This window comes from Propithecus coquereli, unplaced genomic scaffold (assembly GCF_000956105.1).
Source record: "Propithecus coquereli isolate 6110/MARCELLA unplaced genomic scaffold, Pcoq_1.0 Scaffold139, whole genome shotgun sequence".
In the NCBI taxonomy this organism is placed as follows: domain Eukaryota; kingdom Metazoa; phylum Chordata; class Mammalia; order Primates; family Indriidae; genus Propithecus; species Propithecus coquereli.
In genome coordinates, this window is record NW_012138191.1 from 4438202 (window position 1) to 4453941 (window position 15740).

The window sequence follows — 15740 nt, forward strand, 5'->3', positions numbered from 1 at the left end:
ATTTTCCTTAAAGTGACACACTCACTTCATTCTTTTCAAGAAAAATGTCGGCCAAATTCTCAAGTCTGAAAAAAACTATAATTTGTCAGTTCTTTTCAAGTAAAAATTACATTCCTAGGAAAAAAACAGCTGATTTGGCTCACAACTCAAACAACTGCACACATACATGCTTGCCCTGTAGGCAAGCAGTATACTTCAGTATTTAGTGGAAACATTTTACACATACATTCCATTTCAGTAGACAGAGTATCAAAAAAGTGTGTATGCAAGAGTCAAGACTGAATAATAATTTTACTATTTCAAAGACATTCATAAGAGCAACAGGCCTGTTTGTACTACAAACATGTGGCATAAGGAAACCACTGCCTTAACTCATGTGAGGGCACCAGCAGTTTTGACCACCACTGCTTTCGTACCGTATCACGGCAAATGTCAACACATTGAAAAAGGCATATAATGTCATGGTCTAATGATGAAAATATTAATAGTTGTGACCTCCCAGACCCCACTAAAAGGATCTCAGGGTCATCCAGGGATCCACAGAATACACTTCGAGAACCACTGATCTACATGATCTGAAGTCGGGGGAAAGGTCTCCTGCCCTGGCTTGAGCAATTCTCCTTCATCCTGGGGCTTAGAGCTTTGGGAGGGAGGAAGCTAGCTTTGGAGGACAGCAGGTGGTGGTGGAGGGGGCTCTCTCTTTGTAGTCACTGTTCAACCAAGGCCCAAAGGCTGTTCACCCCATGTGAGTGGCACATACCCAGCCAACGACCGACTGGATCACCCCAGGAATGTTGTACTCCTGCAGGCGAAACAGGTCCGAGGGCTCACAGTCCACAGTGAAGCTGTTGGTGTCGTTGTTGTACTCCACGGGGCAAACGAAGCATCTGTACCCGGACATCACATAGGACAGCTGAGGAGGAAGAGCAGACAGGCAAGGAGACAAGTTCCAGCCATGCAGCCTGGACGGCAGATGCCTGGTTTGGCCGCGTTCCTCACAGTGCCTAGCACCCCACTAACTGCGAGCTTTGCGCTGAATCAGAGGTTCAGGTTTCATCACACATGTATTGTACCTGAATTTTTTTTAAAAAAGGCTCACTGCCCACTGGGGTCTCACACAGAGGCACACAAACACCCAGGCCTGAAAGAATCCAGGAAAGACCTGCACGAATTTTAGCAAAGAACTACACGAAGGGCCAGGTGTGGTGATTCACACCTGTAATCCCAGCACTTTGGGAGGCCGAGGTGGGAGGATCACTTTAGGCCAGGAGACCAGTCTGAACAACATAACGAGATCCCATTACTACAAAAAATTTTTTTAAAAATACAAAAATTAGCAGAGTGTGATAGCCCCAACTATTTGGGAGGCTAAGGCAGGAGGATAGCTTGGGCCCAGGAGTTTGAGGTTGCAGTGAGCTATGATGATGCCACTGCACTCTAGGCTGGGCAACAGAGTGAAACCCTGTCTCAAAAACAAAAGCAAACAAAAAAAAAGAACTATGAGAAGATCCTCCACCATCTGGGGAGCTATGGTCCACTTTCCTCATATCTCTTAACTTGGAGATAACCAGAGGCAGGCCATGGGAGTGGTGCCTCGAGAGGCAGACACCAGGAAGAAGAAGGCTAGAGAGCAACAGGGCTGGGGGGTGGGGAGGGGGAGCACCGAGGGGCAGCCAGACAGCACTGAAGAAGGGAGACTGGCCGAGGGTCTGAGCCAAGACTGGTGCTCTCCAAAGGGCAGGAAGGTCGTCCACTTCAGGGCAGGGCACACGCACGAGAAAATCTGGGCTGGAGTGGCACATCTCGCGTGCAAGGTGCACACAGCCCTGCTCTTCAGCTGTCAAAACCCTGGTTGAAAACTAATGAGTAAAGGACAGCTGGTGGCTGCCTTTACTCAAGCAAGGTCAGTATTTTCAGCAGGATGGAGGCCCTGGCCTCGGGAGACACTCTCTAGCTCTAGACAGGCCTTGGAACATAGGGTGAAGCCTATGTCTACTCCCCCAACTCCCACCCTCCCAGCCAGGGGCCACCACCTACCAGAAGGCCAAACACCACAGTGGCAAAAAAGCCCCCAATGAAGCCTTCCCAAGTCTTCTTCGGGGAGAGCTGTGGACAGAGAACAAGTTCTTAGCAACAGGTGTTTCAATAACTCCAGCTTTGGGAACCATGATTACTTGTTAAAAACCTTTCTATCATAAAACCCCCATCCTGTTAACTGTGTCACCTTCTAAAAAATGCCCTCAAATATAGTTTCTTTGTTCCCTACCTTACACCTTTCTTTCAGTCTCCTTTCTGTTTCAGTCATTCAAATATTTTTATTATAAAAACCATAGACTATAGAGTAAATGACAACAACACTCAAATCCAGATCAAAGCCCCAAAAGTGTGCCTATATAGTTCGTAAAAATATTTTATTAGCGCTCTCTTTTTTTTTTTAATGAGTTTTCAATGTTTTCCTTTGGTCTTTGTCTTAAAATCAGTTAATTGCCGGGATGACATGAAGACATGGCCACAATACACACAGCTAGATTTCCTCTCTGTGCCCAGCCGACCTGCTCGTATTGAAAGCACCATCCTCCCGTCACGGTGATATTTCATGTTGGGATAACCTATTTACCTTGATGAGTGGAGTCCGACCAAAGAAAAAGCCAAACATATAGGCCATGATGTCATTACAGATCACGCAAGAAATGGGGACAATGAACCTGGTAAAGAAACCAAAGTAAAGATCAAGTCTACCGAGATGATAGTGCCCCAGAAGTCTGCTAAATAATGCCACTCGCAAATTCAGTACCAAAATAACACATAAATTACTATACTTGTCACTGTTAAGGAATAAGTTAAAAAGAAAGAAAATACCAAAAAGCCACACCTCATACCTGGCATATTCAAACGTTTACTGAATGACTACTGAGGCATTCTATAAAATGTCATTGGGTCTTTTTTGATGATAAAGTAATATATGTATATACACAATATAAATTCAAATTGTAAAAGAAATTAAAAAATAAGTTTTCCTTCTTTCCCCATCCCTGTCTCCCTTCCCAAAGACAACCACTTTTAATCATTTCTAATTTTTCTTCCTTCTAGTAGTTACCTCCACAACTCTAAATAATACATTGTATGTCTATTGTCTATTTCATAATTTACTTACCTTTTTACTGCTTATTGCCAGCTCTTGTGAGCCCTACCTTTCCCTAGGACAACACTGAGCGCAAACCCCGACACACACAGCTAGATTTCTTCACCGCCCCTCCCCCACCACAAGAGAGGCAGTGGTTTCCACACTTGCACCATCTCTATCCTCTCCTCACTCTCTGCTGACACTTTTTAAATAATTCTCCTATTACAGTTTAGCATAGTACTGTACACATAAACCTCTATTTCCTGGCCTATCAACTGCAGGATTTTCTGACTTCCTGTTTGGTAAGGGAGAAAATCAGAGCATTGGTACCCTTCTTACTCCATTCGCCTCCCAGCCCCCACAACATGATTTACGCTGGCATATAGTCTCTGCTCTGTAACTATAATTAAGTCTTCTAGGTTGACTCTGAAAACCAACAATTATGGAGATTTTAATATTATTCACTGTAGCACTAAGTGGTATGTCTGGCTTTGAAGATGAGAACTTAGCAGATGCCACTCTTACGAAATACCTTAAAAAGAAAACAACAAAAAAAAACACTGGAAGAGGAGTTACTTGCCTCCCCAGGCCATTGTAATTGTTTTAAATGTAATAATACCACAGGTCATGTAAGCTAGTCTTGGTTCTAAGCACTTTACACATATTTATTAATCTACTCCTCAGGAGGTGGGTTTTGCTGTATCCTACCTCTGAGATCTGGAAGCAAAGGCACAATCTGGATCTTAATCCCAGTACTTGAGAACCTCTCTCTCTCTCTCATGTACACCGGATACGCCTCTCCCTTCTCGCTAAGAGCATCCAGCGTCTTCAATTGGCCTGCTGATTCCTATCAACGCTGACAGATTTCCTGTTGAAACCACTGCATTTCTGGAATAAAATCTACTAAGTACTAGCATATTATTCTTTTGACGCATTGTCAGATTCTATTTGCTAATATTTTATTTAGAATGGTTTATATATAATCATAAAAGAAACTGGCTTATCATTCTTGTTTCTCCCTCCTCATTAGCTTTGGTACAAGGATTAGATAAAACTCAGCTGTTAACCCATCGGGGCCTGTTTCTTTTTCCAGGTGTGTAATCTTACATAATTTTCTTTTATACTTATTGATCTATTCAAGCATCCTTCTTCATGACTTTCAGTACACATTTTGTCAGAAAATCACAAATTATTTCCTCTGGGTTTTCAAATTTGTTGCCATACATGTTGCATTGTCTTTGAGTCTCTAAATATCCCTGTAGCTGCCAGTCTAGAACAGCGGTTCTCAGAGTGCGGGTCCTGTCCAGCAGCATCAGCATCACCTGGGAATGTACTAGAAATTCAAGTTCTCAGGCCCTACCCCAGATTGACTAAATCGGAAATTCAGGCATGGGATCCAGCAATCTGTAACTAGCCCTGCAGGGGATTCCTGATGTGGTTCAAGCTGAGAACCCCTGGCTTAGAAGGTAAGGCAGGGGCTCTCAGCCTTCCTGTTCATGAGAAACAGCCACAAAATAAAAGGGAAAATCTCCTCTGCCCCCAACCGCTCACCAGATCATTCCTTCAAACAAGTTGTGGATAACGAGATGTGACTGGGTTACAACAATCAGCAACGTTACGTGGGTCCAGCCAAACTGCAAAAGAAGAAAAATAAACTCTACCTATCAGTTTACCTTGAAAGTAACTTCAAAGACCAATCAATGTCAAGTAGAAAATCAATGAGAAACAGGAAGGAAGAATATCTGCTTTTGTATCTGACTTATTGGAAGTGAAAAGGTATAGAACAGGCTTCTGGGAGTAACACTGTGTGGGCTCCCCCACCCCAGCTAAGAGTCCCCACCAAAAGTAGGGCCCACTAGTGAGTGAGCCCTTCCTGCTCTGAGAGCACTTTCTTAGTATCTTTTGGGTGCTTGGGGCACTCAGAGAGGCGGTGTTCTCAAGGTGAGGCAGGGAATGATTGGCAGCACACAATGTACCAGACGGGCTATCTGTGGGCAGTGTCTGAAGCTTCAGCTTGAGCCTTACCTGGAGCCCACCTTCAAGGCCCTAGTGGGGAGACTGCCTATGCCATAAGTTAAGCAACAGCGACGGGCTCTAGGTCGGTGTAGAGCTGACAACCTACATGGGCACTCTTCTTTCATGCTCTGGGTTCTGCATGCATACAGAACAGACTGCGTTCCAGAGTTCCGATTTATTACAAAAAGCATGAAAGGCCTGTTGAGTTTCTGCGGAACTTCATTTAAACTAAGAATTCTCAGCCACACACATACTCATTTCCCTTACCATGTAGAACTGCAGTCGATAATGCTTCTTGACCAGACTCAGTACAAACATGCAGAATCCTAGTTTGAAGAGAGAGAAGAAAGGACAAAATGAATTGCATGCACATTTATCTTTGTCCTAGTCATTTCCTTTAGCTGTGTTAAGTGGTTCTTTGGCTAATTTTTTCCCAGCAGTAACCAGTACACAATTTCAAAGCCCAGGGGAGGAAAACTAGTTATCTAGAGAAACAGTTATAAGAAAAAAATAACTCCTCCAAGATAATAAAAGGAAGGCAATACTTTATAATTCTGCAGACCACTCTCAATTCAGGACACTGTTCATGAGATAGGAATGTTTTGTTCCTAGAGCAGGGACCAGCAAACAATGGACAGGAAAGCAGCCTGTTTTTATAAATAAAGTTTTAATGGAGCCCAGTCATGGTCATTTGTTTACATATTGTCTATAGCTACTTTTGAGCTACAATAGCAGAACTGTGCACAGTCATGTACCAAATAACAACATTTTGATCAATAATAGACTACATATATGATGGTGGTCCACAAGATTATAATATCATATTTTTACTGAACCTTTTCTATGTTTAGATACATAAATACCGTTGTGTTATAATTGCCTAGAGTATTTAGTACAGTGACATGCTGTACAGGTTTGTAGACTAGCACCAAGAGGGAACACCATACAGCTGAAGTGTGTAGTAGGCTATACCATCTAGGTTGGTGTAAGTACACTCTATACTGTTCCTACAACAAAATTAACTAATGATGCATTTCTTAGAACACATCCTCATCATTAAGTGATGCATGACTGTTGTCGCAACAGAGACTCTATGGTCCCCAATGCCTAAAATATTTACTAACTGGAACTTTAAGAAAAAGTTTGCTAGGCTGGGCACCGTGGTTCATGCCTGTAATCTTAGTATTTTTGGAGGCCACGGCATGAGGATCTCTTGAGGCCAGGAGTTCAAGATGAGCCTGGGCAACATAGTGAGACCGTTTCCTCTACAAAAAATTAGAAAAGTTAGCCGGGCATGGTGTTACATGCCTGTCGTCCCAGCTACTCGGGAGGCTGAGGCAGAAGGATCGCTTGAGCCCAGGAGTGAGCTATGATGATGCCACCACTGCACTCTAGCCCAGTTCAGAGACGAGAGAGAGAGAGAGAGAGAGAGAGAGAGAGAGAGAGAGAGAGAGAGAGAGAGAAAGGGAGAGAAGTAAGAGAAAGGGAAAGGAAAAGTTTGCCAACCCCTGTCCTGGAGAATAGGGTTGGGGAAGGAGGGATCCACATGCTATAGGGTCAAGATCACCCTTGCATCTCTCTCACAGTGACCTAGATGGTGGCGAAAAATGTCTGCAGCCCCCTTCTCCAGGAAGGAAAGGAACCTTTACCCTTAAGTGTGCTAGGCCCCATGAACACAGTCCTGCCCAGAAATGAGTGTGTCACTGTTCCAGATCCCTGACCCCCTCCCGTGGGAGGCTGCTTTCAGGGTCTAAGGGATGCTCTCTGAAAATCCTCAACAGCAGCACACCCCCTGGCAGTAAGTCTTTATATTTTAATGGCCAGGTGTCATTCACAGAACTGTAGGGCTGTTCAAAAACTTGTTATCAGGCTGATCAAAAATAGGTCAGACAGAAATTAAGATCAGAACAAATTCCTCATGTGACTTAAACTGGCTTTGAAGGCAACTATGAAGATCACTAGCATTATTAGAATTGGTGTGTGGCCTTACCTGAATTCATGTTAATAAAACACTTTAGTCTTTGTGAAATTTTAATATACCTGATTTAATCCTCGCAATAATCGGGAAGGTGTAGCTCTAGATTACAAAAGAGCTGAGACTCAGAAAGATGACGTTCCTAGCCCTCTAAGGCAGCTGAGTCTTTTAAAGCCCAAGTCCAGTCAAATTTCCACCACGCTGCAGTGTCTCTCAAGGTGGTCTCCTAAGATGACTGCCCTGATGATGGTGAGATTCTAGGTGATCCTTGTTTTGGTCCCACTGCAGAGACTCTGCCAACAGGAGAGTCAGGACAGGATCATGCTGTGCTGTCCCCTCAACAGAGGCTGGAACACTGGGACAGGTGGCATAGAATGCAGTTCCCCACAACCGCACAAGCCCCTCAGACTCCGTTTGTCTTAGTAAAGAGCTGCCACAGCTCAATATAAGACAGAGCCGTCACCTCTGCTTCCCTGAATGGTCAGAGTTAATGCCACGAAACTTTAACCAAAAAATTCCTCGACGCCTATTTGATAGACATACAAAAATAATACAGACACAAGAACTGGTGAACCACTCAATCATGCGTACCTGTTAGATAGAGAGTAAAGGAAATGAAGCGGTGGTATTTACTGAGAATCCGCAAAGGCTCCTCTCTCTGGACCAAGGTGAAGAAGTAATCTGTCACTGTCTCACCATAGAAGAAATAGTTTACACACAGTAGAAAGTACCTGTAAACAAAGACAGGTCAGTGCCACGGGGAACACAGGTGGCCTCTCCTTTACAGTAAGGCAGTCGGACAGTGCTGAGAAGAGGACAGGGGGCGGCAGACCACCCCACCCTCAAGAACCCCAGGGCGGCTCACAGAGGGACAAGGAGACCATGGTTCCCTACTCTCTGGTGACACTGTAGGCGACAAATTTATCTAGAAACTAGTGGCAGCTTTCAACACTCTCCATTTATCACAAACTTGGGACTCGGTTTTTGTCCTTTGGTAGCATTTCCATATCTAACCTAAGGACACCTGAACCATAAGACCCTCCAAAATGCGCCCCATCCTGCCTCCCCAGTCTTATTTCCACTCTTCCCGACAGGAATCCCTCCACTCCTATCAACAGGGTTTATTCCAGCTTTGCCTCCTGTCTGCTTTGCTCCTGCCTTTTCCCTGCCTGGAACATTCTCTTTGCTTATCCATTTTTTCACTCATTGCTCAAATACCATTTTCTTCATAAAATCTTGCAAGACCTAACAAGGTAGGTGCCTCCCTGCATTTATTTCTATAGCAAGTAGTATTTGCTCATTTCACTAATTATGCTTCATTTCAGTGCATCTCCCTCTCTGAAGCCTGGCTCCGACACATAAGCCATTCACTAGCGTTAACTCTTCACTTATTACTATCTCTCTCTTCAGCTGGCCTTGTCTGAGAGGAGAAGCCACAGCTCACATCCCTTTGCAGCCTCCATGCTGCTTCCAAGTATGGGGCCATGCAGCCACCACTCCAAACCCAACAGGGGTCCTGAGATAGGGAAGAGAGTAGAGAGATTCTCTTTCCCGTTTTTTTTAAATTGTGAAGTTCAAAAACTCCCATATTGGGCTTATTTTCTGTTACATAGAAAAAACTTCCTTTGGAAAGTGATCACAGCCAGGGGTCAGGCCTCCTGAGTATGTTAACCAAATTCAAAACACTGCTTTCCAGCCATACACAGCCACAAAAGAGGCATATATCTTAACCCAGGTGGCAATCACAGGCCCACCTGGAGGCTGCGAGGCAGCATGTGCTCCTTCCCTCCTTGGGAAGGAGGTCCCCAACCTAAGTCTGAGCACATCAGCTCCCCTGACCACGACCAAGTTGTTGGGCACAAAACACTACTCTCCAGCCCACTGAGTGACCAATTCAATCCCTGTGTCCCTGCACAGTGAGGGGAGAAGGTCCATATTTGCCCTGGGTCTTGGCACTATGCAGTGCTCTGCTCAAATGTCACTACCTGAGAATACTATGGCCAGTAATGCTGAGTTTCAGATCAGGAGGGGGTTTCAAACATCATCTGCACTACAGGTTTTTATTTTGTTTTTGCTCTAAGGCAGCCAAGCCCTTTCCAAGGAGAAGGAGAAAGCAGAGTTTCTTGGAGGAGCCCAGATCCTGTGCATTCAGTCTCACTCCTGCCCACTCTGGCACCCAAGGCACGTCCGAGGAACTAGGGCTCCTACATTACAGTTTGGAAACCACTAAGTCTCAACCATCTGTTTCGGAGATGAGGAAACCAGGTTCCACGGATAGCAACACCAACACCAGAACCTGACAACTCCCAGACTACTCGAGTGGGATGCTGGCCTACTACAGCACGAAAAACACACTGATCTAGAAAAGCGAGGCTGTTGTGCAGAATCTAAGGAATCCAAATACCGAGACAAACACAGTCACAGAGCAGCTGATCTGGTTTCTTCTGAGGAAGATTCCAGACTCTTGTTAACTACTAAAGACTCCTCGAAGGCCAGTCACACAGTGTGACCTATGAAATACTCTGGTCTCAAAGATGCTGTGCAAGTCTGTGGCCATCACTCCACCTCCTACCCACCATCACTGTAAGTATCTGCCACAAAAGACATCCTCCAAATCCGTTAAGGATCCCTGTGGGGCCAGAGAGCTTACCAGCTGAGGGTCCTGAACCACGGCAAGTCATAGGAGTGGTAGACGTTGTAGCCAATCGTGATTATCTCATGGAAACACTTAATCTGAACACACATCACCTGTAAGACAGAAGAATTGGAACAGTGATTCCCAATTCTTTTTTTTTTTTTCAAAGAGATGGAGTCTCGCCATGTTGCCCAGGCTGGTCTCAAACTCCTGGGCTCAACTGATCCTCCCGCCTCAGCTTCCCAAAGTGCTGGGATTACAGGCATGAGCCACCACCATGCCTGGCTGATTACCCAACTCTTATGATCTCTGGAAACAGAAAACAATAGGTCATGAGCCTTCAAGATAAAACATCATATTGAGGAAAAATACCAAGCCCACAGTGGTTGTGCTTGCTGCCTCCCCCTCCCTCTCTCACAACATCCCACACTGCAGTGCAGCTCTTTATGTCGCAGACACAGACTCAATTTCTCACTCACAATAAAATACACACCCTGATGTTTCAATTAACTTTTTGTTCTTAAACCTCCCAGGACGCAACCAATCCTTTCCCCTTTTGACTTTGAATATAATACTTGAAAAGCTCCAACTGCTTGGCTCAGCATTCAGCTGCTGGTCACCTGACCCTGCCTGTGACAGTGAGAGGACAGAAAGCAGCTCTGTGGACTATGACTTCTTAATGGAAGATCTAAGCCCATGAGGGAGGCCCCAGGAAAACAAGAAACAAAACCAGGAGTCACACAAAGACACGGTCAAGGTCACAGTTCAATCCAACAGTTGGAATAATAAAGTCAATTTTTTTTTTTAACTTGTATGGAGCCATCGCACAGAAAATCTGATAACTATACAGACTCTATCAGCAGGAACCATGTATTTTGATGTGTGTGACTGTCTACGGTTGAATAAAGTCAATTTTTAAAATGAAGAAATATCTTAACCACAAACAACTGGCCTATGCCAATGACCCTCCGGTTGGCTGCTAAAAAATGAGAAGTCGCAGATATTCTATGGCAGAAGTGTTTTGAGGACCCCCATCAATTCCCACAACCAACCTGACACCTGGCACTTTACAACTGGTCCTGCAGGAAAACCTGAAGACAAAACTAAAATAGCCAGAAATGGCACTTACGATTATCATTAAAACCATTGGTCCCAGGTAAATGATGATGAAGAAAAATGCAATCATGGCCAAAGTCAGGATGCCTCTCACCCACCAGTTCTTCCATCTAGATCAGAGAGTAGAGGAAGGAGAAAACACCAGTTAGAAACCCAGAAAGAACCAAAGCACAAACCCAAGGGGTATGGATCTTCCTGAGATTCGAGGGCCCTGAGCTCAATCCTTTCCAAATTCACCTTGAGGGAGGCACCAGCCACAAGCTGGCAGGAGCAGGGCCACTTGTGCCAAGGCCTCACCTACGACCAAACTCAGCAGGTGCTCCAAAGCCTCCAGAAAAATACACCCAGCTCATGCCTTAAGGAAAGTATCAGGCAAAACAAAACAAAACCCCAAGGCAAAGGTAGTGCCCTCTGCTTCTGTATCTACTTGGATAGTTTCTATGGCCGACTGTATCTGAAGAAAAAACTATGCAAATTTTTCCTGCAGTAGGATTCTACATTGCACTGCCCCTCATCATTACGGGGATAACAAGCAATGATAACAACAGCTACTACAAATATGCACAAGGCACTTTCATAAGGACTTTACATACATTAACTCCTTCAACCCTCTCAACGCAACTAGCTTTCATAGACGAGGAATGGAGGCATAGGTCACACAGCTGGCCAGTGGTGACACTAGGATTTGGATCTAGGGGTCTGGCTGCAGAGTCCATGCCTTTAACCAGTGCATAATACGCCCTCTCAAGGGACAGCTGGGAGGAACACAGGAGAACACTTACATAATGCTTTGGGGTCTTACAATTTGTGTTTTTGATCTACCCATATAGCTGGTGTTAGAAGGACCAGATTCTCAAGGGCCAAAAGTTTTAACCCTAGATTTACCTGAGTCGAGATGTTTTCCAATTCTTCCCGGAGAATTTAAGGAATTGTTCACAATGGATGTATGTAGAGAGGGAAAACTACACTTTGAACTAGAAACTTGGACTCTTCAGTGAAAAGCAGCCTGCCCGTTACAAATCCAAACACGATTTCCTGTCATGCACTATGTCAGCTGACCTTGCCAGCCCCATGCCTCCTATTCACACTTTTCTTCTTCCTTGGAACTGTACTTCCCAGCCCAGCCTGGAGCACCCTTCTGGGGCAACATCTTCCCAGCCTGGGTTGCTCTCCTCTCCTGGCCACCCACGGTGCTCGCAGCCACTGCTCAGCACTCGATGGAGCCTAGGCAGGGCAGGGAGGCTGAGGCAAGCAAGCAGGCCTGCCCTGCACACGTAACAGAAGTGGGCTCACCTACAAGACCACAGGCTCGCTGAGGGCTCTGGGTCTTCCATGGCATGTGGAACTGTGCAAGGCCCCCCAACAAGCACCTTCATCATTAAGCCAGATTACCTTGAAGACAAGTTGGAAAGGGCTCTGTTGAGGACCTCCGGGGTATCATCTGCAGAGGCTGGCGGGGGAGCAGGTTCTGCCCGGCTCTCACTGTCCGATGCAGTCTCTCCATCTAACTTGGCTTCTGACTCTGACTCCTGCACAGCAGAAACACAGAAGAGGAAAAGGTCAAAAGTGCTGAGTAGAGTATTGAGAAGTGCATTCCTGTCATGGGAGATCTGTGGGAAAAGACTTCAAATGGGGCCTGAGGACCTGGCATAGTCAGGTGATGGAACAGATGGGACTAACAGCAATCTTGACCCTGTTCTGACACGTGCCAAGGTGACTGGCGCACTCTGCTGGAAGAGTGCATATGCGCCACACATGATCTGCTCAACTGGGCAGGATGGATCCAGAAAAAAGAAAAAAAGGCTCCTTTATATCCGTGAACACAAACAGAAGGCTATGATGGATTTAAGCAGGGGCTTATTGCTGAGCCTGCCAGGGGAGCCGGTGGCACTGACCAAGCTCTTAGGGGGAAGCTGGCCAGGTGTGTGGGCTATTGTCCCTATGGACCAGTTAATGCCAACATATCCCAAAGCCCAGAGTATTACTTCTGGACTTAAAAGAGCATTCTGTGAGGTCAGCCACGGTCGGTGTGGAAGACACGCCACACAGCTTACTCAAGTCAACGCCCGAGCCAGGACTGGTGCAGCTCTGTGCTTTCCCTGCCAGCAGACCCTGGGCATCGACAGACCTTGCAGTGTCATTCACACAGAGTTGCCGCCCCAGGCCCCAGCCATGAAGGAAACACCTACAGGAACTCACCCTTCTCCTAGCCAGGACAGGGGACCAGAGCCCTGCCAGCAACAAGCTCTGTACCCAGAGGACCAAGGAGCAAGCTATTCTGAATCCTAGGAACCACCCCACTACTCAGATCTTTTATTTCTTATGGGAATTTAGAATAGTTGCTGTGAGAAGAGGTGGAGAAGAAATCAAATCACTTAGAATTAGACAGAGTAACAACACTACCCAGTATTTGCATAGAGTGAAGAGCATTTCCCATGCCTGTAAGCTTGGGAGCAGACTGGGAGGAAGGGAAGAGCCCTGTTTACAAATAAGAAGCAGGGACTCTAGGAAGTTAAATGTCTGGCCCAATGTATCATATTAACCCACGTCTTCTGACTTCCCTGATGACTAAGAAACACATGGACTTGAGCACTGTTTCATGTTCACTAGCCATTTGGATATCTTCTTTTGTAAAGTATTTGTCAAATTACTGGCCAGTTTTTCTACTGAGTTTTCTGCCTTCCTTTTTATTGATTTGTAGGAGTTTTTAGGCGCTCCGTGTTAAGTATTTTGTGTCGCTAATATGTTCTCTCAGTCTACTCTAACCCTTACTCTCACCTCAGGCAAGGTTAGGCACCCCAGTCACTTGCTCTCCCAACACTCGAACCTTCTGCCTCTCAGCACTGGCCACAATGGGGACTTTTTTGTAACTGCCTCCCTGGCAGACCATAAGCTTCCTAAAGACGAGACTGTGACATCTTGTTCTCATTTATACCCCCACGCCTGGCACACAGCTAAATACTTATTAATGGTTAGAAGGATGGAGGCAGGAAGAGAAAAATTAATTCCAGGTGTGGTAAGGAGAAACCAAGCCCCTGCCCTCATGGAGACAGCTATTTCTGAATTAATTTACAACTGTGACAAGACCACAAAACAGAGGGTCTTAACTAGTGCAGTCTGCTGCTACAAAAGAGACAGCTGACTTTGGCACAGGGCCTATAAGATGGCCTTGTCACTGGGGTCCAGGACAAAGAACCACAGCTTCTGACGACAGGACACTGCTTCCCACTGCCGCAGCCAGACCAGGCGGCTCTGGACAAGTGGCCCAAGTGCCTCTGTCCCCTGGAGTCCTCACCTTACAAAGGGGGCCCAGGAGGGGCCCTCCTGACCTGTGAGCTCCCTTGAAGAGATATAATAAAATTCCCACTCAGCACTGTGTCCTACCCCACCACCCAGAGGCTGTGAAACACAGGAACAACTCCAAAATCGCCCCTCTCCAGTTAGCGTAAACAAAGAAGAGGCATTCAGAACAGCTTTCCCACCTTTATTTTAACACTGACACCCACACTCCATCGGCAGCCACCAGTAATACCAGGTAATGATGCTGCCTGATTGTGTGGGCCTGACACCCAAACCTTCAAATGCCAGGGGCTTCAAATGCCAGCACCCAGGTCCCACTGAGGCTCCCACAGAGGCCCTTCTGGAACATCTAATCTAGAAGCCACAGGGGTTGCCCTAGAGCACAGCAGGCGAGGGGGCCCTCACTCACACACACAGAAGGCCCAGTACAAGGTTATTTTTAATTTTTCCACCCTGTTGTCAAGGAGACTCACAAAGGCTGCTGGCTCCCCAGGCAGGCAAGGGCAGGAAGGGAACCCAGGCAGAGTCCTGCGGGGGGGGGGGGGGAGGCAGCTCCAGCTCTGTGTTGCGTCTCCCTGGACCCCCTAGGCGCTGTTAGGGACTGCCAGCCCGGCACTGCCCAGCACTGCGCCCTGCAGTGTCGCCGGGCCTGGCTCCTCTCCCTCCCTGTAGGAAGGGGTGAAGTGAAGAGAGGTATCCTGAGGCAGAAGACAGCAAGAGGAGGTAGAGAATTGTTATTAACACAAAGTTACAGTGACTATTTTTACCAAGGCTTCAGGGTGACTGGGATGAACAACCAAGAAATGATGTAAAAGCTCTGAAGGAACAAGCCTGAAAGAGATTCACTTTCCAGGTTTCTCCTGCCTTTAAGTGAGTGACTTCAGGTTCCTGGGGCCTCCTCCGGGCTACTAAAGAAGCATCCTCAGAGAAAAAGACCAGCCCCTGCATGGACCACCACTTTCTCACGGCTGACATGGGGCCGAGCAGGCAGAAAAGGTAAATCCTGGGAGAGGGAACAGCCTGGGAAGACAGATGGGCAGGGGGCATGTCAGCCAGCTCTCCAGTCCCTGCTCCCTGCCCCCCGGCGTGGATGTCACAGGGAGCAGGCTGGGGAGAACAGAAACCTAGGAGAACCTGGAGGCCTGCGGTTTTCTGGCTCCCCCAACCCCATGGGCAAAGGCCTCCTGCTTGGGGAAATGGCTGCTCATACCTGGGTAAAGGAAGCTGAGCGCTGGCGGCAGCTTCCATAGTGGGCAGGGACCTGGAACCAAAGTGCCTGCCCACAAGAATGGTGGCACATGCTGGACCAAGAATCACAGGTGCTGAACATGTTCATCTGTTTGCTTCTCTGGGGCGAGACAGGCAAATGTCAAGGAAAATTCTCTGCAGAAGGAGGCAGTTGCCAGTTCACGATAGCAGGACCCCAGGCTGGCTCTTACAGTCATGCCGCTCAGCACAGGCCTCCACATCTGGTCTTCACAGTGGGGAAAGGACTCCCTATCTCACACTGTTGTTGAGATGATCAAATGCAGCATCCATGAAAGTCTGTGACAACTATAAAGGGACTGCATAGC

General features: G+C 46.6%; 1 protein-coding gene across 1 annotated transcript in view; it reads right to left on the reverse strand.

The window, feature by feature from the left end:
• Nucleotides 1-15740, reverse strand: part of CDS2 (CDP-diacylglycerol synthase (phosphatidate cytidylyltransferase) 2) — a 56840-nt gene that overhangs the window by 3922 nt on the left and 37178 nt on the right. Inside the window, exons 2-10 of the mRNA XM_012639271.1 lie at nt 12259-12395; nt 10880-10976; nt 9766-9863; nt 7707-7846; nt 5408-5466; nt 4676-4758; nt 2618-2705; nt 2038-2106; nt 761-913 (exon numbers count right to left, since the gene is read on the reverse strand). Coding sequence (XP_012494725.1) covers nt 761-913; nt 2038-2106; nt 2618-2705; nt 4676-4758; nt 5408-5466; nt 7707-7846; nt 9766-9863; nt 10880-10976; nt 12259-12395 — 924 coding nt within the window. The remainder of the gene's footprint in view (nt 1-760; nt 914-2037; nt 2107-2617; nt 2706-4675; nt 4759-5407; nt 5467-7706; nt 7847-9765; nt 9864-10879; nt 10977-12258; nt 12396-15740) is intronic.